This window comes from Botryllus schlosseri, chromosome 9, assembly GCF_051294905.1.
Source record: "Botryllus schlosseri isolate E-star chromosome 9, Bs_hap1, whole genome shotgun sequence".
Classification (NCBI taxonomy): Eukaryota; Metazoa; Chordata; class Ascidiacea; order Stolidobranchia; family Styelidae; genus Botryllus; species Botryllus schlosseri.
Genome location: NC_137244.1, coordinates 3637754 through 3663935, shown reverse-complemented (window position 1 = coordinate 3663935; position 26182 = coordinate 3637754). Strand labels below are relative to the sequence as shown.

The 26182-nt window shown below is 42.0% G+C and overlaps 1 protein-coding gene and 2 non-coding genes across 3 annotated transcripts; all 3 read right to left on the bottom strand.

Annotated features, from left to right (window-relative positions):
- Positions 1-3737: 3737 nt before the first annotated feature.
- Positions 3738-3809, bottom strand: Trnae-uuc (transfer RNA glutamic acid (anticodon UUC)). Its single transcript has one exon. It is a non-coding gene; the product is annotated as a tRNA-Glu (tRNA).
- Positions 3810-5247: 1438 nt separating this feature from the next.
- Trnae-uuc (transfer RNA glutamic acid (anticodon UUC)) lies at positions 5248-5319 on the bottom strand. Its single transcript has one exon. It is a non-coding gene; the product is annotated as a tRNA-Glu (tRNA).
- An 11387-nt stretch (positions 5320-16706) lies between these two features.
- LOC145446831 (uncharacterized) lies at positions 16707-21058 on the bottom strand. The gene is made up of 8 exons (XM_080325205.1): positions 20888-21058; positions 20542-20701; positions 20324-20475; positions 20032-20188; positions 17886-18089; positions 17687-17822; positions 17438-17624; positions 16707-17189 (listed from the first exon to the last, which is right to left on the bottom strand). Exons 2-8 carry the CDS (start codon positions 20698-20700, stop codon positions 17009-17011), a joined length of 1176 nt encoding a protein of 391 aa, XP_080181331.1. The 5' UTR covers position 20701; positions 20888-21058; the 3' UTR covers positions 16707-17008.
- Between the last annotated feature and the right edge of the window lie 5124 nt (positions 21059-26182).

Genomic DNA, 26182 nt, shown 5'->3' with positions numbered 1-26182 from the left:
AGTTGAATGTGTTTTAACTCACATAAAATGAAGTTACTGGTTTATTGCATACACACACATACAGTTTACTGAGTAAACATGCTCTTGCTCATGTTACGGGGATAAACTACCCCTCGAACGGCAAGACTTTCAAAAATTATTTGTTTTTGATATTTGTTCTGTTTGATGTCATATTCCCTGCACCTAAACCTTTTGATGATCGGATAAGTGTGTTCTGGCGACGGACAGACAAACCGACGGACCTGCGGGGATCATGCACTTTCGGACCATAGTCACTACAGCTATACGGAGAAAATAACATTAAAAACCGAAAGTACGCGAGCCCCGTCCTAGTCGGGCTCGTCAAATCAAATTTTACCATGATGCGCTTTGGATGTGCGATTATCGCCCAAGCCGATCTATTCGATACGCATTGGGTATCGCAGTATAAATGAAAGTGGTTGAAAAACGGTCACCTACGTTATGGTATTTACCATGCCACTTGGCTCCAAATTGCAGGAATATGTCTTAATCAATTTTAAAGTTATGGTTATATGACTGGTTTTTCACGTCGAATGGTAGATTAGCCCAGTGGTTGCCAACGTGAGCGATTTGGCGGTCTAGGGGGCGAAAATGACGAAGGGGAACAACAGGCGAGCAAAATAATATGGTAAACACACTGGTAGCAAGCAAACGTATACACAAAATTGGGAAATGCACATATGGCAAGCAGCGAAGCAGATGGCTCAGCTCTGTATGGGGAATCCTAGCACTGCTATATGTTGCAATTACGTCTACTTGTAGTGGTGACGTCATAATCATGACGTAGAATAGAAATAGAAGTCAAACTGGTCAACAAGGCATGTCGAAACACGTGCGTTGTGCTGGCGAACTAAATCGAGTGTCGGTATGAAATCGCCATGTCGACGCGGGCTAATCAATAACTCGGTCAGTTAACGAATCGAAAGATTAGGAATAACAAATAAGTAATAATCACAGCACGCACACCTAACATATCGCAAATGTAAACGTGCGCCCAGCTACTTTCGTGTGCTTCGAAGGCTGATTAATAATAATAATGGCGTATCGACCGGTGGAATACGCCTTAATAACGGTGTGATAGGTATAATTCGCCTAAACGTTGGATAATTATTTCATCCAAAAACCGTATGATAATGTCCGGTCAGTGGATCATTTCGAGAAAATGGCGCACGGGCGAGACGCGAGTCGGCGGAACCCTACTTCTGCTTCGTTATGCAATCGTGAAAGTAAATAGTATGAGTTTAAACTGGGGGGTTGCAAATCATAAATTCCATGCGCATTAGAATTGCTGAATCGCGCACCAGCAGTCCCCATATCTAAAAACAGTTTGGCGAGATATCACAGCCAGTACAAGGAAAATTACTTGGAAGCATAAGTTCCCCGTGCTCACGGCATTACATATACGACCCGGGAGCGAAAGCGAAGACCTACAGACCCCGTACTTCAACCGTACCCCAAATTCGCAAGTTTTCCAAGTAGCTGTAATGGGCATAGGTGATGTTAAGAGAATCGTGAGTATACAAAAATGTTTCACGGATATCTGTGACCAGAAATCAGTAGCCATGCACTAAAATCGCATGGCGACCATATCTGCACAATGAAAAATCAAGCAAGGTAGTCTAATAATGAATATAGACTTAGAACAAAAGATGAAAGAAAACCGAGACCACGCTATTGTCATCAAGACAATGGCGAAGTCATTGAGGCAAAATTGATATAAAATGTGCAGCTAGTTTTCTGCGAAAATGAATGACAGATCATATTCTTGCAAATTCCGAGGCGCCGTCAAGCGTCGTCCGGAAGTCGAAATTTTGTGTACAACAGTCATCCTTAGTTTTATTCAGGTAACACGTTTAGTACAATAGCGTAAAGCGAATCGACAGATTAAACGATCCAACAAATGACGCGTAATGTGTTAACTGTATATCAAATTCAAATTCATGTAGAGGCGGTCTGTCGAGTTCAGAATCAAAAAGTGATTGGCAGCGTGACAGCAGTGCTGCGATGTGGTCATTTGTACAACATGATGTCACGTTAGATACCAAACCTGCCTTCTGAACGTCCGAAACGGCTGAGATCGTTATATGATTGTGCTCATCCCTAATCGTGCGCTCGCGCATGTTTACAGTCCAACCAAAATGGCGAAGGAAGTCCGAGCCAATTATGCAATAGGGCAGCGATGCGATCTCAAAACTGAACGTATATTCGACCGAAGAACCGATTGAAAGCGTCAATTGCGATTGACCATAGCCGAGAAGTATCGTGTCATTGGGACAACGGAACGCGACGGAAGGACTACCCGATGAATCAGTCAGGGCTTTTATGAAGCTCTTTTCACTTCCCGAGTAATTTAAAAATACATGTTTAGTTCCGTAGTCAAAAACAAACAGCAAATAGGAGGCATTAGGTTAGGCTAGGCATTAGTGTTGTAAAGAATTATCGGTGGCTTTAGCGTCTGAAATCATTGTGGCCATGCGTACTAGTTAATGAAGTATAAAGCGGGCGCGTTTCGATCAAAAGATGCACCTTTAAACGAAATAATAGCGCGTCCAGCTTCCTCAATACACATGTCACGATATTCCTTTGTCAAGCCGAATGAGCGAATTTGCCGGTTCTCGCGTGGGCGAGAAGCGTATTGATGGTGTGGTTCAACAACTAAGTTCATGCGAACCGGATCACGGGTAGGCGGTGCATTCCGGGGAATCTCACTACTCGCGCCCCGGGATACCTCATCATTATCCTCGGCGTCCGTCTGAGTGACAGGCCCGTTAATTTCGGCAGTTATGACATCGACATTTTGATTTTCACGAAGTAGGCCTATGTTGACTTGAACATTATCATCGGATAGGCCGGATCCCGTAGCAGGTTCATCCCTGCGGTTTCTAAGATCGTAATTATGCAATTTATTTTGAGCTTCACTTGCGTCTGTTTCGCTGCTGGTTGCCATATTAATATATATCGTAATAAATGTACGAAAATGGTAATAGGCAAAGCGCGGAATAAATAACACGGAAAATTAAACTGAAAGGTATGTGCGAACTGCTGACCGACAAACAATTCCAGAAATGGTATAGAAGGGTAAATACCGGATGTGTCTTGCAGCCCTGGTGTTCTCAGTGAGTTTCCGTATCGTCGCAGGTGAGTATCAATGGTCCGTTGATGGAGTAGCGAAGAGTCTTTTCGTTTGAACTAAGTCATTCACTCGTGGGCATCATGCGGTGAAAGGAGCTGTCTGTCCGATATTCTGCGATGGCATATGCCGCAAGTCCGTATGTTGCGGATAGCGGCTTACAATACCCTTAGCTGGCAGTAGCGGATACGAGCGTCCTGCGTGTAGCTCTTGACTGGTAGTTCAATAGACGACAATTGCCTTTTCCATATGTATTGGACGGATGGTCACTTCAAGCAGTAGGTTATACGGCGTACGTGAGTCTCATATCAAAAGGGACTAATATGCGATATGCGCTCGGTTATAACTATGCGATAAGTCACGTGATGTAGTATTTCTTCCTACAGATAGGAGAGAGGGGGCTAGAGCTCCCACACCATACAAAACTTTATCGACTACCGAAAATATGACACGATAAGGTACCATATTTTGTCGTTTATGGGAGCGCGAGTCGTATACAGTTTCTCTATTGATGTTATGCGTATGAAATTAATGGTATAAAGTTTGTGAATGGTATTGCCGTTTTTAAATGCAAGTTGAAAAAGCGTTCCCAGACCGGGATTCGAACCCGGGCCGCCTGGGTGAAAGCCAGGAATCCTGACCCCTAGACCATCTGGGAGACGGCAAAGCAGCGCTATTGATCCCATCGAATGAATATGGCGGTTCCATTTAAGTTCAAAGAGTGCGCAATGTGCATGCATAGATAGTGTAGTTTAGACTTAATATAGCTAAATTCTAAGATTACAATCGCCTGACAATCCTTTCAAGGACTTTCGATGTTTGTCTATTTATGTAAGACATCTGAAATTACGGGTAATAAAGTCTGTGAATTGTATTGCCGTTTTCGAGAAAGAGTGTTGCCAGACCGGAAATCGATCCCGGGCCGCCTGGGTGAGAGCCAGGAATCCGGACCCCTAGACCATCTGGGAGACCTTGACACGGAGCTGTTCATCTCACGAAACCAATCTGGTGGTTCCACTTTAATCCAAAGAGTTTGGCATGCATAGATAGTTTAGACCTGGGGTTCCCAACCGGTGGGGAATTCCCCACTGGTGGGAAATTCAATGGTTTCCACTGGGGAATAGGCGTATTTGTTTAACATACAGGGTAGTCTACATATTTACGGACACTCAAGCGCGATTGCCGGAATGTATAAAAAAAAAAAAATTGAAAGTGTCCTCGGAGGACGCTCAAATGTCCTCTTTTAGAGGGATTTGTCCTCTTCTCCGCTGAAAAGGATTTCAATGCCACGAAAACTGCGACTCCGACGCAACGAACGTCAGAGTTTCGTAAAAAATCGGGGGGTGAGTCAAAGTGATGACCGTTATTTTAGTCAACACAATACGCTCGATCGAAAAATTTTCAAAATCACCCTTTTTTGAAGCTTTCAGATCTTCTTTTTAGGATCTCAAAATATGGTTTGATATTTTGAAGCAGGAGCGGGCAACTTCTCCATTCGGCGGGCCTGATATATGAAAATTAGGAACTAGGCGGGCCGGATTGCTGAATCGATACATTATTCGCCCATTTATCCACACATACAAGGAATAAATCGTATTAATGAATGTATTTTAACGACCGCAATGTCACTTCAAAGACATTTCTCGCCGATAATGCCGAAGACAATGTGGATTAGAGAACAGCATTGTCATACAGGCGCCGCCATATTTGCTTCTCTCAGATTAATTAACACATGGTCCATTCCTTAATTAAGATTTCAATGCTATCGATAAGCCCGCGGAACCCCAAATTTACCAAGATATCAAGTCATTAGAGTTGAGTAGGCCTGCATTTTAAATGCCGATAATTCAAGTCTTCTCGCTTCGACGAACTTACACGTAAGCTTCACTCTCGCACGCTGCGCACACACGTATATGATAACATACATTCACTAGAATTTGACGTAGTAGGCAAGTAGTGGGGAATCTCGGTAGACTGGGGCCGCAGGCTACATTATCATTACAAACGGGAAACTGTCCGCGGACCGGACGAAATAATATCTTGAATCACGGGTCTGTGAATGGTATTACCGTTTTCGAATTCAAGTTGAATAAGAGTTCCCAGACCGGGAATCGAACCCGGGCCGCCTGGGTGAAAGCCAGGAATCCTGACCCCTAGACCATCTGGGATACGCCGGCGGATTGTTATTGATCTCAGCAGAGCAGTCTGTCGATTCCACTGGAATTCAAAGAGTTTGGTATGCATAGATAGTTTAGACCAGTGGTTCCCAACGTGGACGATATCGGGCCCAGTGGGCAATTTTGAGGAACAAGAGGACGAAAATACCAAAGGATACTAGGACACGAACATTTTAGAACGGCTTATTCTGCATATGACGCGAAAAAAATGTGAAATCAACGAAAATTAGACGCGGAAACCGGTGTTCCTACTTCGGAAAAATGGCTATTTTAGTAGTAAAATTACCAGTGATTGCCCGTTTAGGCAATATATCCAATTTTTGGATCCTTAAATGTGGGAGGGGGGGGGGCGAAAATTTCGAGATTGATAAGGAGACGATGTGTCGAAAAAGGTTCCGAACCACTGTGTAGCGTTTTTAGTCCAACTGTTGTAGATGGCCCGTTGTGTACTCGTGGTGAATAAAAAACCATCGAATGTACTATTTTAAGATGATCCATGAACTCCTTTTGTCGACAAAGCCTGGGCTTGTTCATTTTCATAAAGGTCGACTCCAAGGCACACAAGTGAAAGTGTGAGCGGCCCCTCCCGATGACGCGAAATCTGTCGTCTCGATAATTTTTCGCACAGGCGGGATTATCCAACAGATATTCGCCAATGGCAGAAATTATGGCTTTGAACACTCAGCGTCAAGCTTAAGCGGATGAGTTTTAATTTATTTCGTTTGTTATCGTGGACTAGACTTGAAGATGATAAAATATTTGCGTGCTCCTCTGACGGTCTCGTGGCCCGCAACGGACCATGGCCTACAGGTTGGGAAACCCTGCCCTAAATATACCTTTCCTTTCTACAACAATGTTTGCCAATATTTCCCTTACAAGAACGCTATTGAATGTGAATCCTTTCTTACTTTTCAGTGATTTCCGTTACAATGGTGACGACCAACTTCGTGCTTTTCATCATTAATGTGGTGAAATATAAAGAACACGGAGTCATAACAGGGCTCATGTGAACATGCTTGGGAGGATTTGCTATTCTTTACTCCAGTGGTTCCCAAACGGTGGGGAATTCCCACTAGTGGGGAATTCAATGGTTTCTGGTGGGGAATAGACGCGTTTGCTCAAAATTGTCTACAGGACAGTCTTCATATTCACGTAGACATATGCGCAATTACCGCTACCAGTTAACTGCTCTGGAATGTATGTATCGAAAATTATATTGCGCGGTGTTCACAAAACCTCATTTTTAACTCTGGATGGCCAATGATGGCGTCACAAACGCATCCAGCACGACTGGTTTGACGTGAAATAATGCTTTCGCGAAATTTTGAGCGTTACTGGTATCGGTTCACAAAACGTTTTACGTCGTTGCAGTTATTAGCGATTGTCTCGCGTGCTGGTGTGGTTGCGTGTCTTGTTTAGTCAAGCCAGCAAATAGCTGTTCTGTGATGACAAAAGTGTTGAGTAGTGGCGAACAGGACCTTAACCCCAATTGGGGGGGGGGGGGGGATCTCGAAGGGGCCCAAAATGATTTCGTGAATTAACATAAATTATAGAATATATTTTTTCGGAATTTATGTCACTTATTCAAATTTTTTTTCGATGGGCGCGAGATTTAATATTGCCTAATATTTTAGGCTTACCATATTTTGGAAATGTAAAAAGAGGATACTTTTTCAGAAATTGCAGACATGCAAAACTGGAGAAGAATTCTCAAAAACCGGTAAATTTCTCCCACTTCGTGATCGGTTGACTAAAAAAAAAAGGTCATCACTTCCGCTCAGAGCTCAAAATAACGTTTTTCTCTCTATACATTGCCAATTGCCAGGTGGATGACTAAAAAAAAAAAAAAGGTCTTCTTTTCGCTCAGAGCTTAATCCGAAATACCCGCAGGAGCTTCACTTCTGCGCTAATTTACGGCATATCAAGCGCGATTATTACCTCTAAATCTGACCTAAATTTTCAAAAAAGAGGACAAATCCTCTTAAAAGAGGACGTATGGTAAGCCTATAATATTTTGAATATTGGGTACCCTTCCCCAACGAAAATATGTAGAATTTACAGAAATATGGACTTCGGCGTCGGCCAATACTGCGCCACGACGCACCAAGACATATATGAAGTTATAGGCCATGTAACATAGGGCTCCGAGAAGTGTGCCAGAACGATCAGCAGCAAGAAGACCTTGGCCGAGAAGGAATGTCCATGTGTTGACCGAAAATTTTGATTTGTTTAATTATCCATAGGCGGCTATATGGCTGGCGCCGAATGTTCCTGGCCTGGCGATCTGAACCCCACAGGAAAAATGTCATCCCGCAGGGAAAAAATTATTAGCCAGTAAAGCAATACCAATTTGAAATCGTGTGTGCCTTTTACACACTTAGAAATATTCGTAGATTTACCCAAATTATACCGGTAAATTTGTCCCGTCAGTTATATTAACGGTAAATGCCCGTTAAATTAATATACGGGAACGTCAAAATTAAATTTACTTGTTTTTAAAGGGTAAAAAAATTACAGATTAAATTCGTAGAAGCAATTTACGGGATAACCAGTATTTCACATTTACTTTTGGATTTGTAAAAGCAATTTACTGGATAATAAGTATTCCGGATTTACTTTTGCATTCGTAAAAGCGATTTACTGGATAATCATTATTTGCAACATTGCTATTGAACTTACAATTCGATCATTTTACACGCTTACGGTCTTATGTACTTGTACATATATATTTGTGATTTTCGTAATTACATCATGTTTCAATTATCAACCAAATTACGACATCGATGGCCGTGCTGATTGCTAATCGGTGAATGGTATCCGAACATTTGGGCATTGCAGATACCATCGTTTATATCGCTTCATAAATAGTATCCTTTGAGACATCAAGGTCTAGCAATAGTAGCATGGCAAGCGAATTTGGTATGTTATGTAGTGTTACTGCAGGTATGATCTTTTGTGTAATTATCTGTTGGACCAGTTCTGCCACCATTGTAGACTCCTTAACGCATGTATGATGCAAACTATATATCGAAACACCGGAGCTGGTGTTTAGCCACCATGCTCCTTTGCCATTGAGACGAGATTAGTAGACGTCCTTTACCTTTTCCCTGCGAATGGCCTTGTGAATTGTTTGATCATGAATTCGTAGCTGGTCGAGCGAACAGTACATTGTGGCGTCATACATATTCCAGACATAGTGGCGTCAGACGTCAGACATATCTGAGCCTGAGCACGTGCGGCTGAATGTTCCGAGATAGATATTATATCGACGCGATGTTTTCGTATTGGATAATAACAAGATGCGTTGCTGCAAGATATTGAGGGTTTCGAAGCCACAGCTTAACTCTAGCTTTAGAATATTGCAGGTGTTGATAGCAGATATTGTAGGTATAGCAGTATCCGAGCTCAAATCTGGCAAGTTATTCTCAGTCCTGTTTCTGAAGACGTATGTATTTTCGTTACAGTTTAATGGTGAACAGAAGCTATGGCTTATAAGAATGTATTACATTTTCTGACATTGAACTACACGAAAATGGAAGCGTTATGGCATTATGAATCATGACGTCGAATGCTTATGCGATAGAAAGGGATCATTTCGCCTCTCGCTTCTAGCACGATGCCGTGCGAAATACATTGGACGTGCGATGCAAAGGAGTATTGCCAGAAAAGTTTGCAATCACGCTGGAAAAGATGATTCAGGTACGAAGTCCTAGGCCAAGGGTATCCGTATAAAACTCAACTTGCGTCGCTGGCCAGATTCTAACTTTCAAACCGCTCGCGGGCCGGATCAGTCAAATCATTCCAAAATGTTACGGTACATCAAAACGCCCGACCTTACTTTTCGCTTTAATAGTTTATTATCAATCCTGTATACATTTTGGTATATTACATAACATTCACGATCATATCATATGGATATATTCTAGCAGCACCTTTACTCGCAAACAACGGAAGTTTGGCAAAAATTCAAAGATTGATCGTTTGAATTCAACCGCTTAAACACTGACCCTAACCACGGAATAAGCTGACATATTTGTATGCTCCCTTTGTTTTAATCGTAATCTGCCGTTAACTCATCATCGTATGCGCTTTGAGGAACACAAGTGATTTAATTGTAAACGCAGACGTTAGAATTTGGCTCATTATTAATCGTCATTCGGGTTTCTCTGTCTGTCTGGGGCCTAGAGTAGAAGTGATACAGCAGTGCGACCAAATATATTTGAATTGTATTTTTTATAACTATTATATTTTCCATGCGACCTGCATATAACAGTTTTTTTCACTTCACGAATAACTACTTTTTGGCTCATTTCTTCATAAAAATATGAACTCAGTGTGCACTTTTTGGAGTTTTTGGAATTGGATGTCAGTATCACCAACTTGTTCCTGATGATGACTAGAGTAAAACCATAACACCACTGTCGGATAATTATATCACGGTCTATGATCTTGACATTTGTGGCCCTGCGGGAAGCATTATCTTACAATAATATCTCAACATTTGTTATAAAATGTGCTGGGTAATACAGAGGTTTTTCAAACTACTCAGAATTGCTTCGCAGGCTGCATGCGGCCTGCTGGCCTTATGTTCGACATCGCTATCCTAGGCCATCATTATTTGAGAAATTGACAAGAATATGAAAAGTCGCAGTATGTCATACTATAGCGTCTCAAAGTTTCCAAATTGTAACGGTGTTGATGACAGCATAATCTTTGTTCAGATTATAGAAGAACCTTCAAAAGAGCATGGCCCAAAGTACAGTCCTTCAACTGCTGCTGAAGTTTTGATGAAGCCCTCTTCATTCAGGCAGTTGCTGACCGATGATCTCCACAAGAAAGACTGGATTTTCATCATTATCCACACTTACTTTTTTTTTACGTGTTCCCGCACCAAATAAACCTGATTCAAATTTACTGGTCTCAGGAACGTAAAACTGCTGCAAGGGACCAGACGAGTATATTGATATTACAGCAGATTTCTGTTACCTTAGGTTACGGAAATTTTCCGTAAAATTTCCTACGGTCAGCATATGTAAAATCATATTACAGGGAGAGTTATTTCGAATTTACTGGTCTCATCAGCGTAAAACTGCTGCACTGTACTAGACCAGTAACTTGGTATTACAGCCGTTTTCCGTTACATCAGGTAACAGGAATTTTCCGTAAAAAATTTAACAGTCAGTCTTTGTAAAAATAAATTACGGTCAATAATATTTACGGGAAAATATTTTTCAAATTTACTGGTCTCAGAGTCGTAAAACTGCTGCCAGGACCAGACCAGTAATTTGGCATAGAATATTTTTAACAGTGTAGCTTTGGCGATTTTCATGTCTTTTGACATAGCAGATATTGGAGGTCACGAAATAGCATGATGTAACGAAGCCAATATACTAACGGGTCTGCCCGAAGATGTTAAATTCATATTTAGGGGTCCTACCTTTTCCAACACACCTCACTCAGCTCTACCGGTAAATCTGATTACGTGAGGGGATAAAAAATTGATAGTAAAATATATGCAATTCCCGATCATATTGACCGATTCAAACATGAATTATATAAATTTTTCGCGCTTCGCGCGCTCAAAGTCCTGGTGGGGAATGACGGCTCGGAATAAATCTGAAGTGGGGAATGAAGACAAAAAGGTTGGGAACCACTGCTCTAGACGATGTAGAGAGGAGGCATGCCCACTGAATGAAAAGTAAAAGAACAGAATACAAAGGACAAGCGACAAAATGAGGTGGCATGTGACGGAAGACGAGATCGATCGATATGCCAGGTCGTGGTCCGGTAAACTTGAGGGCTGACTGCTATTCATTCAGTAGAAATTGGTTGTATTTCGATTTGAATGCGGACATACTCGATGACTGTCGGATAACCGGCGAGATACTGTTCCACAAATCAGGTCCGGCATAGAGCGACGATCTTTCCTGTCGACCATATGATGATTGGACGACGAGGACGCGGTGATGTTGTTTTGTTTGTTTTGAGGTATTCATGGTGTTTGTCGACTACTATGGTCATTTACACCAGGCCGATATTCTTCTTATTTTCCGTAACTGCCGACTTATAGCACGGCCCACCTCTAGGCTTTTGTAAGACACCGCTGACGCGGATGAGGTGGCGAGGAGGAGCCTAGGTATGTTGTATATATGCGCTTTTGATTCCGAGGTAAAGAAGTCTTTGAAATGTTCGGAGGCAGTGACCGCAATGGAACTGTTACATAAACTTGGCAATATTATGGTTTACGCATATCTTTTATGTTTAGGACAGCGAATCTTTTGAGCAGCGATTTATTGGACGCACAACCTGACCCCCTTGGGGCCCTAGCTATGATACGAAGAACCTGATGATGTAGTTTTTGCAGAGGCTTGAGTGCGCCAACACTGGCAGCCCCCAACAGAGGATGCCATATTGTAAATTCGAATGAAACATGGATTTCAAGAGTATCAGAAGGACCCAGCGCGACATATATAGTCTCTAATGCTGTAGTAGACAACAGTTTCGTGATAGTTTTGTTTTTTGTATGTAACTCTTCCAAGACATTTTTGAGTCCAGTAAAACCCCAAGGTATTCCGCATTTTTCGCGTTGGAAATAGGTTGACCAGCGATGTTAACGGTTTGATTTGTTTTAATTTTTGAGGATTTCTAAACCAGTGTGCAATATGGAAATGATGTTTTTGACTTATAATTCAGTATAGTGAGGTTTGTTTGTTTGTTTTATTGACACACCTGTGGTTCTTTTCGCCTATTAAGGTAATGTGGGCCACGACAGTAACATGTGCCTTTGCTTTTCGTCATCATTCCGGACGACTTTTCACACTTGAACTCTTTCACCACCGGTCCCCTTTCTCTGGGCTCCTCATCGCCGATCTCGCTACTACGGTAGTGCGCATTCAAAAAGCCCAGACTGAAAGTAAGCCGTGCTATAAGTCGGCAGCTGAGAGCAGGGGCGCATGTTAGTGAGAGAAACTGAAGAATGACTGGGAGAAGAGAATGAAAGCCGTCCCCAAGATTACGGAAAAGCAAAGACAAATGAACGTTATCACAATTCGTGTCGTGGCAGCACATATAGCTTGAAAAAAGCAATAAGCTCCATTGTGCTGCACCAATAATAACAATAACCATCGGTCTCCCTTGTTTTCATGCGCCCGTATCTTCGTTTTTACTGGCGATTTTTGGCTCGGCTCACCTTATTCACCCTGGGATTTTCAAACACTGCAATCGCAGTGAGGTTAGAGATGTGAAGCCCAGATAAACCTCCGGGTCTTGGCGATAATTACAATGATGCCATCGTGTAGCCTGTAATCTTCAGCTCGCTGCCATCAAGCCTACGTGGGACCTAGCCCGTTCTCTTGTGATAGAATGGGGCAAAAGAAAGGCGAACTATAATTAGATGCAAGCATGGGCGGGTGGGAGTACTCAGACGGGCGGACACATAGCGGCCACTTATTCGGGTATTGCGTGGCGGCTAATACACTCAACCCTGGCCCCCGAAGGCTCTACGGCATGTACCCTTTAGGGCGAGGTATCATCTCAGCTCTCAACCGGCTCGCTTCCGGCGGGACAGGGACATCGGAATCGGGGGCCCCCCGACCTAAAGACGTTCGGTCAGGGGCCAGACAGGGACATAGCTGGGCACTGGGGGTACCCTCGAGAGAGGTCCCCGCACTAACCCTCGGCCAGCTCTCAGCTCTCCACTGATGGAGTCCTATACGGTCGGAATTATACAACACCGCTCGATAGGATGCAGAATTTGTTGACGAACCCAGAAGTTACATTCGTGCGTCAGTTCTCCTATCGCACAGACGGAGATATTGAACCCGACAAATCAGTGCTTTGTGCGTTGACAGTCTCGCCTGCAGTGGCGGCTCTTTCTATAGGGCAACTGGGGCATTGCCCCACCTAATATTCGGTTCAATAACAATTCTTTACCATTTATAGACGCACACCAATCTATATATACCGAAATCACAGCGGAAATCGTATCCTTCTTGTCATTTCGCTTGTATAAATGCCCATATCTAGCAAAGTCTCCGCGAAAATCGAATTCTCTTCCGTGTTTTCGCTTTGCGAATGCCTAGCCGGGGCATGCCCCGGTAGCGCTCATAACAAGCTTTCACTGTCTATTCTCTCAAAGCCGCGCACAATAAAGAAACGGTGATTTACTCTCTCCTATTCATAAAATTGCCGAGCAACCGGGGCAACATAGGTGTGTTGCCCTTAAGGTGTGATGTAACAATCGTATCTATATCTGAACTCAATTACCGTAACATGCGTTTAGTCGACCTTTGCTGGTATAGGTCGATTTTGATGGTGTTTCACACCATGAAAACTCTTGAAACTTGGTATGTCATGTCGTGATGGTGGTATTTAACACTGCCCCAAGTTTCAGCGTTTCTACTTAAAGTTTAGGGTAGTAATTCCGTTACCGAAGTTAAGTATGTGCTGATCCGTCATGTATCGCAAACAGATTTTACCTAAAAGCCGGTATTGGTATCCATTGATTTTGACGATGTTCAATACGGAGATCGGTTATGAAATTTTGCACGGTAAGTCTTAATGTTAGTATCGAACGCTGTACCAAGTTTTAAGTTTGTCACTGAACTGTGTTAGTGGTAATTTCGTTTCCTAATTCGAGTGAGAGCTGACTCGTCATTTATCGCTAACAGATTATACGCAAAGCCGGTATTGGTATCTATTGATTTTAACGATGTTCCATACCTAGATCCGTCATAAGCTTTTGCACGGTATGTCTTGGTTTTAGTATCGAACGCTGTGCCAAGTCTCAAGGTTTACACTCAGTGATTAGGGCAGTAATTTCGTTATCAAGGTCGAGTATGGTAGAGATGTGCTCCGATCTGACACTTTAGCATACAACGCATTGCGGATTTCACGCAAAAGCCGGTGTATCTGCGGTAACGTTAACTGAGATGATGATATCATTCTCAGTTTGCATTCAAATATTTACTTTGATATTATATTATCCAATGTCAATTTCACCGTGAAATTGTGGCCTTCAAGCCATTTGCTCACAACCCCCTGCTGTCAAGCGCGATAGCTATTTCGTTTTCGATGGCAGCTAACAGCTGATCACTTGATCAGCCTATTCCTCAGTAAATTGTGCGCAAAATTCGGTGTTGGTCTGTTCGCATTAATTTTGACAGTGTACCATACCGAAAAGGGCCATGAGACCACTTCTCGATGATGTCATGTAACAGTGTACTAAGTTTAAAGCTTTCATCCACGTATTTATTCGGTAATATATTTTCCAAAGGCGATTTCGCAGCAGACCTATAGACAGTAATAAAGCCGTATGTGTCGTGTTACAGTCTCCAGTTTCAAGGCCAAAATCTCCTATGCTGCACCGAGACCGAATTTCCGAGGCTGCTATTCGTACTTCTTCAGAATGATGTTTTGGATTCAATATGACAGGCCCAATCTATGAGATAACAATTGCGTATCTGTCCGAACTCGTTGACCTTTCCAGTTAGGCTTACGTTATCTCTCCAGTTATAGTCATTTCGAGGTCTAGTGCGAACATGAACCGTGTTGAATCTTTGTTCCGTACGCCGTTTACGCAGTTACCACACTTCAAGTCACAGCTCACCGGCGGACCTCTCGTGGCACATACGTTAAAATCACTGTTGCCGGCAAATTCATGTTACCGTACCATCATTAAGTTACTTGTTTACGTTGGAAAACGCCATTGTGACGTCATCTTAATAAAAAGTCGCTTGCAGCCCTTGCCCCACCGGTTCCCTACTATTACCGAGAATGCTATTACCGAGATGGACATTACCGAGAATGCTATTACCGAGAATGGACATTACCGAGAACGGACAATACCGAGAATGGACATTACCGAGAATGGACAATACCGAGAATGGACATTACCGAGAATGGACAATACCGAGAATGGACATTACCGAGAATGGACAATACCGAGAATGGACATTACCGAGAATGACATTACCGAGAATGCTATTACCGAGAACGGACATTACCGAGAATGCTATTACCGAGAATGGACATTACCGAGAATGGACAATACCGAGAATGGACAATACCGAGAATGGTCATTACCGAGAATGACATTACCGAGAATGCTATTACCGAGAACGGACATTACCGAGAATGCTATTACCGAGAATGGACATTACCGAGAATGGACAATACCGAGAATGGACATTACCGAGAATGGACAATCCCGACAATGGACATTAGCGAGAATGCTATTACCGAGAATGGAATTACCGAGAATGCTATTACCGAGAACGGACATTACCGAGAATGGACATTACCGAAAATGGACATTACCGAGAACGGACTTTGCCGAGAATGGACATTACCGAGAATGTATATTACCATATCATCGTAACATACTTGATGGAAGTGACAGTGTATGACTATGGTACCGAACAGTCAGTCAGTGAGGTTTATTAATATTTTCATCGTTTCAAAACATCACAAGACTGCGATACGATGAAAAGATAGGAAGGTGTCGAAACAACTTGGAGTAGCCATTAAGATCAGACACCCACCTTAGCCTAGGCGAAGTAAATAAGAGGCATGCACACTGAATGAAAAGTAATGCAGAGAATATAAGACGCAAGCGACAAAATGGGGTGGGATGTGGCGGAGGGCGAGGTCGATGTTAGGTCGTGGTCCGGTAATCCTGAAGATTGGCTAGTATTGATTTAGAAGAAATTGCTTGTATTTAGACTTGAATGCGGACATGCTCGACGACTGTCGGATAGCCGGCGAGATGCTGTTCCACAATTGGGGTCCGGCATACTTGATAGAGCAATGCGTTTTCTTGTATTCAGTCCTGATCATATGGTAATTGTTCTTCGTTGACGCGCGTGTGCTGTAATTGTGCGCTTTTGTCTCCGTGGACTTGGAGACGACCAAAGTAACCATAGACCATTACCACATTACGTACAGATTACGTACCATATTACGTACGTGTAATGCAGTAGCGACCAACTTTTTTTACCCTTCGCTACCATTACTGTAAGAAGCACGGGCGTAACCGTTGCCATTGTCAGCAGCAGATAGGCGGTTGGTGGGATTTCTGGGTTGAAACGATAAATATGACAAAATTAAAAATGTTTGGCGCGCTGCAGCATACGAACAGTTGCCGAGCCCTGAGATAGATTATGAGCTTATATTACACACTCATCACACTGCATGTCCTATCCCCAGCTCTGACTGCTCATATGCAAAGGTGATATAGGATTCGTGCTATATTTTCTCGCCTCTCCTTGCCTACTCGTTACTTCTAGGGCTTGCAGAAATAAGAGACTGAGGAATTCCGGATGTACATTGTACACTATCCCCCAACAAATCTAGTCTACACTTTGGAAAACAATCATTCGTTCAGTAGACCTGAAGTTTATTATTTATATGGCATGACTGACATATAAATACAACGAAACAAACGAAGTGAAAGACACTCTAATTGACTTTACACGAGAGATTCAGATTGTAAATATGTAATAGTAATTGCCATAGATTTAGCATCACTTAGGTCTATTGAAACCTAAAATTCGAAAGCTTGCAGAGCTCTGCTCCGTCGTCAGAAACCTCAGGTACGAGCAGGGCTCCGAAAGCTGGTGATTTCAGTTTCAATAGACACGGCGTTACGCTAAATCTGTCTTGATCGCCATTATATATTTACTCAGTTAAGATTATGTGCCACTCTCTTCAGAAAACTTTCTGGCATGGTGTCATTCCTCCATGTTTCCTCACAGAGTCGCTTCAAATTTTCGCTCAGTGTAACGTATTTCTTCTTTCTTGTAGGCGGTCCATGGCCAGAGAAAGTTTGAATTAAGTCCACCTGCTTTTGTATGACATCCTTCCTTCAAAAATATGCCATGTCTGTAATTAGTATGCCATGTATAATATGCCTGAATCTTAGGGCGGAGGTAATAAAGTTATAGCTGATCCGGGAGAATGCTAATCATGTGATTAAAACTGATTGCTCTTTTTAATATTTTTTTCGGATATGACGATAAGGGGCGCGCGAAAATTTTCACTATCATCAAGGGGGCGTGTCTAAAAAAGTTTGAGGACCGCTGATCTACAGCAGCATGCAATAAAAACTTACTTAATACATTCTAAAAAACTCCAAATGTTCACGTGGCACCCCCCAACCAGTATGCCGAAGCCACGATGCCATCCTTCAACGGAGTTGTTCGTTCGGTGCATCTCATCGATGGTACGTCGCCGCACGTTCCACACGCTGGGTGGGAATAGTGCCCGCCTGACACTGCCTTGTTGATGGTTTGTGCTACCTAACGCAGAAAAGATAATGATTGAAATATGCCTATATCGATAGAATTGTGCTACAGCCTACCTATATATGTATCTCGAAAATAATTAGCCAATTCGTCGGCAATACTTGGCCAGCCATTGCCAGAGGAAGTCAATATACGAAAGCAACGTTCTACGTCTGACTCCGGCACAAAAGCCAGGGCCGTCAAGGACTTTACCTGTAACAAAACCTCAAGTCATTATCACTTAGCGATAACGTCATTGGCTATACAAAGGCTTGCCTGAATGGAGAAGTCGCGATCAGATAGATATTGAGTTTTCAATCCTAACTCCTGCACCTTTCTTTGTACACTTTGGCTGAGATGAAACAGGCACCCCGTAATTTTCACATTCGGAAATTCATCAGAGAATGCCCGAATGGCTGCCAATTCAAAGTCGTGCATAAGGGTTGTGGGCTGCAATGAAGGCCTTTTTTGTTTTAGCACCTGTTATTAAATATATGCATCATTATTTGATATTAGCCTTATATAGTTGATTATGTAGAGATTGTAGAGTAGAGCAAACTTCTAAATGTAGGCCTACCACTATATAAGCTACGGATGGTGTGAACGCGAGGTTCACGTTAGCGTTCTGTATGAATACCAGAAAAAGCAACAATACCACATGTGCAAATGTGATTATTCAACTAATCAATTTTTTAATTCAATGAAATTTAGGTAAAGAATGCATCGATGTGAAATGTAAAATCTAGCAGACGTACGGGAGTTGCCTTGATTTGATATTGTATCATGAAAACCGAATCTGGCCGATTACGGTGTTGGCTACATTAATTTCAGCATTAGAACAAGACTTTACTCGGTTTGATAGCTACACGGCTGTACGCAGTCGAGCGCACCAACATAGGAAAGTTGTTGTGATAAGCATGACTAGCGGCTGGCGTAATTTACGCCATTTCGGCAAAGGCATCGCGTAAGGCAGTGCGCATTGTAATTCGAGCGTAGTTGGTATTTCCTGCAAACGTATATTCTGCCTCATATGAGACCAAACTCCATGTTATTGGTCTTATAGATCCTATTGATCGTACACAACCAACTATATGTGTAATTTTAAGCTGCATAGGGCCATCGCAAGTAAATATATTATGTCTATTTGACACTGCTAGTTCTCTTAAGTAATATAGTATTGCTGCATTTCATATCAATTTGAAACATCTTCCGCGCGACTTATAATCCATATAAGTGATACAGCTATTCATTGAAGTCAACAGTAACTTCGTATCACATCCCAAACTTATGATACAACTGTTTGTTATTACAAGCTGTTATTACAAGGTCGGGCGCAGTTATTACTTCCGTGAGTCACATACCTATTTGTGCAGTGTTAGCACTATAGTCCCTGGTACTTTACGCAAGACCAAACTCCGTAATAATGATCTTTGCTGAAATGCTGGACCTCATCTCACTATGTCTGTAATTTGCAACTGCGTAAAGCAATCGTATGTGAATATTTGGCTTTATTTAACGCTCTTAGTACGCGCGCGAGTTTTGTGGCGTAATAGAATATTGCCCCATTGCACGTCACTTTTAGACATCTTGTACACGACTAGTTTTCAACTAAAAGGTTTCAATAGACTCTTACGATCAACAAGTTTTGCAATTTAGGTCAAATCTATTGCACAAACCATAAAATATGAGGGGATGCTTTTATTATAACACCAATGAATTTATGAGAAGACTTAACAAATGACAAATTCAGCACGTTTTCTGAAATCTTTTTCACTTCAGACAATATTGATAATAATTATTTATTTCCCAATAGCAATTTTTTTCGGCTCTATACTAAAACAGATTCTCGCGAGCATAATATCCATCACATTCGATCCAATCCGAGTGAAGGATATATAAAAAGTGGTGTAGCGTCATACACTCACATAATAAGGACTAATGGGTGGTTTTCTAGCTTTTCCGTCGTCAAAGGATCAAATAAAGCTATACTGGAACATTTCATTAAATTGAAACCATCGAAGCCAAATCACTATGGGCAAGCAAGAATGTCCCATGCAAAATCAGACTTTAGCGTTATGACGTCAGGCCATTTTTCAATTCACTCTGCTACTGATAAAAATGATGGTCAGCAAGGCAATTTAACTATGGGGTTTGTTGTTTTGCTAAATGACAAAGTGTAGACGGATAATAATAATTATTCCTTAAAGTAGATTATGTAAAACACATCAAAATAACATCTTTATTGAAATGTATTTTTTAATGAAAAAACACTAGATTTGCAGAATTTTGATAAAATAAAATACACTAGAACACTAGGTCAAGTCAAATTCCAATAAATGTAGTGTAAAAACACTTGGAGTGGCATCTCTGGTCTAGAGATTTGTATAAACGCATCGAAAAGAAATCTTTGTTAAACCACTACCTGCAGTAAATCTTTGTACATATTGACGTCTTTATGCGTCAAGAGCGCGTAAATCCCAGGAAACGTTTCATGGCCTTTTGTAAAATGAATCGTGTACATCTGGCGGAATAGATTTGGCACTGTTTTAAATGTGCCGTCAGCGTGCCATTCTGTGTATCTGGTGAATAAATGAGTATTCAGCTGAAGAAAAATATCCTCTCACGATATATGTAGCCTATAGTTCCGCTACTTAGATACGTCTGCTACAAAGTTGTTTAATCTCGCCTAAATGAAAAGCTAATTATATCCTTACTTTTCCATGTTGTCCAGTAATTCCTCGTTTGAAAAGATGACATATCTCCTATTAGAGTCTGATCGTCCACTGTCACAGAGCATCAAATTCACCCCTCCATCCGTTATCAAAGGACCAATTTCCAACTCTCGTAGGGACTTCGGTAATGAGGGCTAAAACAAATAAAAGTGTAAAATATTTCATTTTCACGAAGAGCCCAAATTATTTCTATACAGTACCACTTGGTTATTTTTGTTTCGAGTACGATTGATCGTCCGCTTTATTGTCTCTTTCCTCCCCATCGCAATCGCCCCGAAGGGACTTAATTGGGCTGATGCCATAGTGGACGCATATATTTGCGATGGCGGTTCGTTGGTCTGGCTGCTACGCATTTTCATTCTAGAGCAATACGAACTGTTGGTTGATCTCAAAGAAAATGTCATTGCTGGATAGCACTAATTTATAGTTTGATTTAACAACACTTGTAGCATTTACTTACAGATATCGCGAGCTGCCGTTACTCGCAAAAGCATGATGGTATCTGTTAAAGCACAGTAAACACTACAAAACCATAAATAACCATACCTTTGAACCACTTCTTTGGCCTCTACTGTGCCAAAACTAGCACAGTGATTGTGTTCTTGGGATTGCTGTATGATACATGGTGGATCCGACCCATTAATGACTTTCAAGGAACACCGACATCTAGTTTTGTCGTAATGAGTGCAAATCCAGTACGAGATGCCCTTTGACAATTTCGTTGATTTATAGCCAAATTGAGGGCGAAACCGGGCAACCTATATCGCATCTAAATCTGTCTTAGGCAGTGCAGTTCGCCAGCTATCAACAACAGCTACCTAGCGCATAGAGATTTAGGCTACCGTCAAAGCTATAAAGTAATGAATGACTTGCACGTAAGAATTTCTCTAAATCTTCAAAGGATATGAAGAATTTGCTCAAATGAAGTTGAAGTCAGCCTATACTCCGTTGAGCGCGACTGCTGGAGTTTGAGTGTGGCAAGCTTTCTAGAATACGAATTAAGTTTAATCTTCAATAATCGTCTCTTTAGAATGGTTGTGAAACACCTGTTTAGTCACAATATATACAGACATTGAAAAAAATTTCTCGCCCCCCCTGAGAGCCCCCGCGCCCCTCAAGGGGGGTGCGCCCCCCAGGTTGAGAACCCCTGGCCTAGACTAAGATGGGCGTCGGATCTCTAAGACTTCGTCACCTTCTTATCTTTTCATTGTATCGCAGTTTTGTGGTGTTTTGAATTGATGAAAATAATATTAAACCGATACTGATGATATGCATCATCTAGACCGGTGGTTCTCAACCGGGATTCCGCGACGCATTTTCAGGGGGTACGCGAAACCTCTAAATTTGCAAAATGATTTATAACCTAATATCAGGGAAATCGTGAGGCAGTTTCGCTTCATAAGTGCAAAAACTTCAGGACTCACATCAACAGAACGGGGTTTGATATGAAATATACCGTACTGTGCAAACTCTTTTTAATTGCCAATAGCTCACTGATACTAACATTGCTGCTGAGAGATGTTATGTTGGGGTTTGTGCGAAGAAAAGTTAGAGTACTAAAAGATCAGTCAGGGTGACTTTGAAATGTTTGCGCAAAATTGGGATTTGAAGTTCTTTGTACCCGCAAAATTGGAAACAATACTTTGGGATAGAAATTGCAGACTATAAATTCCTAATCCGTCCCTGCAAAGTTATTGAGACCTCGCCACGAAATATATTTTCTTCTGTGATACACAATATACATAACCACTATTCTAGATTTTCGAAAATCACTTTCTCAATATTGGGGCCATATGTTGCGAATATATCCAAAGATATCGTCGGAAGCTTTTACGCGTTAATAGTATATTCGCGACCACCTATCTTTGAGGAAACATATTTTAGGCAGTCGTTCATATCAAATCACAGGCGTGGATTTTCAAGCCACGGCCACGTATTTCAAGAAATGCAGCTACAGAATTCGTTTTGAAATATTAAAAGTCCACCGAATTACGATATATATCATGGTGATATTTCAGGAAAATACAGTTTTTCCGGTTTAGCACTCTACAGTTAATGTGTGCACAAGACTGATGTCGGTTGCATGATAATTGAGTTAAATTTGACTTTACCTTGAGTCCATAAGCGCGAAGTTTCAGCCTATAATGCTAGTGCCCGGCGTTTATCTTGATCTCCCAACGTAACACGTGTAACAAAACAAATCTAGGTCATTGCGACACTGTCTGTCTAGCTACATCACTCATTTTTTTAACATACGTAAAACAATGATGGAAATTTCGAAGGTTTCGTAAAAACGGGTGTAAAAGTCGAAAATTGCGATTTTTCAAACGACTATTCCGAGCCCGATCGGTTCGGTTAGTCTGTACAGCAAATGGGGAGATCGCTTATCGCGTCGACACCCTCGGGTGGTCTCTGGGACATGAGGTCGCCGAGCATTAGTGCGCCAAAGTGTATTGTCGGTAGTGTCCATTCTCGGTAATGGTCCTTCTCGGTAATAGCATTCTCGGTAATGTCCATTCTCGGTAATGGTCATTCTCGGTAATAGCATTCTCGGTAATGTCCATTCTCGGTAATGGTCATTCCCGGTAATGGTATTCTCGGTAATAGACATTCTCGGTAATAGCTTTCTCGGTAATAGCCATTCTCGGTAATAGCCATTCTCGGTAATAGCATTCTCGGTAATAGACATTCTCGGTAACAGCTTTCTCGGTGATAGTATTCTCGGTAATAGACATTCTCGGTAATAGTAATCTCGGTAATAGCCATTCTCGGTAATAGTCATTCTCGGTAATAGTATTCTCGGAATTGTCCATTCTCGGTGATGTCCATTCTCGGTATTGTCCATTCTCGGTAATGTCCATTCTCGGTATTGTCCATTCTCGGTATTGTCCATTCTCGGTATTGTCAATTCTCGGTAATGTCCATTCTCGGTATTGTCGTTCTCGGTAATAGCATTCTCGGTAATAGCATTCTCGGTATTGTCCGGATACGGATTACCAGCTAAGAGCATCGTTTACGAGCCAATCGGGAAACCTGATTGACTCGACGCGCTGACGTTTTAATTTCACAGCACATATAAACTGTGTACACGATACCGTCATTACGGTTTATCTTTGCCAATCGATAAGTGTACGGCGGTGACATGCTACGCAAATGTTTGCCGGACAGACTGATGAGACGAGGCTTTTGTCGGATGCGATATCGCGGACAAACAGAGCGCGATTTCCTTGCGCAATTTAGATTAAGTAACGAGCAAACATAAGCATACTCGTTTTGAAGGACACCGGCACCCGTTCTGCACCACGCCGTATCTGCACTGTAGACTGCGAAAAGGCCGGCAACATTAAAAAGAGGTGGCTCACAGGATCGAACCATACCCGTTGCGTTTTGAAGTCTTTTCCCGTAATTCTTCAACTCAACCTGGAGGGACTTTACACTACATTTTGTGCATGTCTTTATTCCCGTCTTGTTCAGTCCACAAATAAGCACCCGAACAGAAAACTCCGAGCACTTACAGGCAACGCAAAAGGGATCAATCAGCAGACACAAGAAATGAATGATGGTTGATTACTGACGTAATGTACTACGCATTTCATCGTGGAAATCACTCTATATTGACTTTCTCGCGCCAACTTTCAACGTCCAATTTCAAACGAAATCTTTTGTCTGATTGAATAACGCTCAGCAGAGTCCTATATTATTATCCATCTTCCGCTGTCGGTCTCGTAATACAATGATCATGTTAAGAAACATACTTAGCGTTTATACAGTTATGAAGTAATTTAGCATCTCTGCTGTCCTGATTATGCGATGTATCACACCGTTTCATGAAGTGATTCGAGGTATAGGACTTGAGAATTACAAGAAAACATTGACTTCAAATTGTTAATCCATTCACTAAAAGCTATTTGACCGACTCTCATTAGTTACTAGTGAACGGCAGTAATACTGGGAATCGATTTCGAATTACCGTTATTACTGACCTTCGCTATACCCATGAGAGTCAGTCGCGAAGCTTATAGCGAATAAATGAACACAGCATGAAGTTATTCTTTCGTGCAGCATTTTTTCAGCGTTTCAATCAAACTAATTCGAAGGCGATCGAGCAAAATCGCATGGTATGAATGAAATACCATTTATCCACAGATCTGGACAATGGCACGACCCCGTTGACCATGTCAGTTTGAGAGCTCCTCGCCAAAAGAGATGTCATTCCAAGGATACCGTACACACTCTGATGAGTACCATCAATGTTACTTTGGTCGCAGTATTAGAGCCAATGCGAAGGCTCGTGAGGAATAACTGCAAAGTGCACATAATATCGAAGCAATACGTAGTCAGACATGGACGGAAATGGTCATCCTGAAGAGGGTATCGTACCGAGTATGGCGAGAAGTACAGCGAAAGTCCGGGTCCAAAGGACGGAGGTCAGAGATGGTGGAATACATGGCTGACATACAGAAGCCACTTACTCTCCATTTATATCGAAAACAATTCGACAGGCAGACAGAGTACAAAACTTTATGACGGCAACATATGCACTTGTCGCTTGGTAATGAAGATTTACGATTCGATGTCATTCGGTCGGGACAATAGCTTGGTAGCAAACATTGCCTTCACTACCGCCTTCGTTACATACGCGCCAAACTTACGCCCACGTGATACCCACGTGAGTGCCTGTCATAGGTATTGGGCAGAGTGGGCACGCTGAGCAAATTCGCTGAGGAATATGCTACCGTTTCAAGGACAATTCATATGTACATAGAATTGGAGTGATACCCAAACAGTTGTTTTGAATTTAGTCTTTTAGTAAATTTGATTAGAATTAGAATCAAAGCTACGTTTTTTTCGAATTAGATTAAAATTAGAATCACTTAATTCGCGAAAACTTGGAAATTGAACCAAGTTCAGTTCGTATCAAATTTTCATTAAGCATGAGAATGGCAGATGTCTGTACGGGGAGCTTGCCTGGTTCCCCACTATACAGTTCTCTCGTAGCATTTTCAGCAGAACCAGAAATTAGATTAGAATGAAAATGAGCGCATAGAAACATTTCACAAAATATATTACAATTAGAATTTGAGCCAAGAAGCATTTCAGAAATTCAATGAGAATTAGATTACCGGCATTTCCCTTTAATTAGTTTGATTAGACACAAGAATTAATATCTGGAGGACAAAACGCCTAAGACAGGCGGGGCAATGTCCATAACGCGAATGGTGGGTACATATCTTCAAAAAGAGCGCGCAAGTCACAGGTGTTGTAACGTATGAGCCGATCCGCCATAAAGCAAATCAGTCGATATTCAAAACGGCCTAGAATAATCCATAGACAAAGAAGCAAGACTCATTTAAGAGGGGACGGCGTGATAAGCAGTGATGAAGGCCCAGTAACTGTATTTGTTTTCCGACATGTGTGCACTGTACACACAGCGGCTGACGTGGCACGGGCAAATACGATCCAGATCAAATCGCTTCAGCAAACATCGCCCTTCCTCCGTCCATGTTTGGCGATGTAAACGAACAATATAGTCGGCGCTGTTTGCCCGACCGCGCTCCGGTCAATATTTGCGCGGTAGTTATGCCGACATTCCGTCCGTATACCTCATATATACACTGTCAGCGCGATGTGTTTGCTTTGGTCGCGAATATGGGGTCGATAAACAGTACATAACATCATATTCTTCATAGTTTACGTCCCGATTTCAATGGGGCAGCAATGTTTGTCAGGGGTTTCTCTACACGCAACAAGATATTTAACATCGCAACGAGCCTGCGCAGCGGTCGTATTTCGTGGTACATTTTATTAGAAATACACCGCACTTGCACAATCGATTCTCGT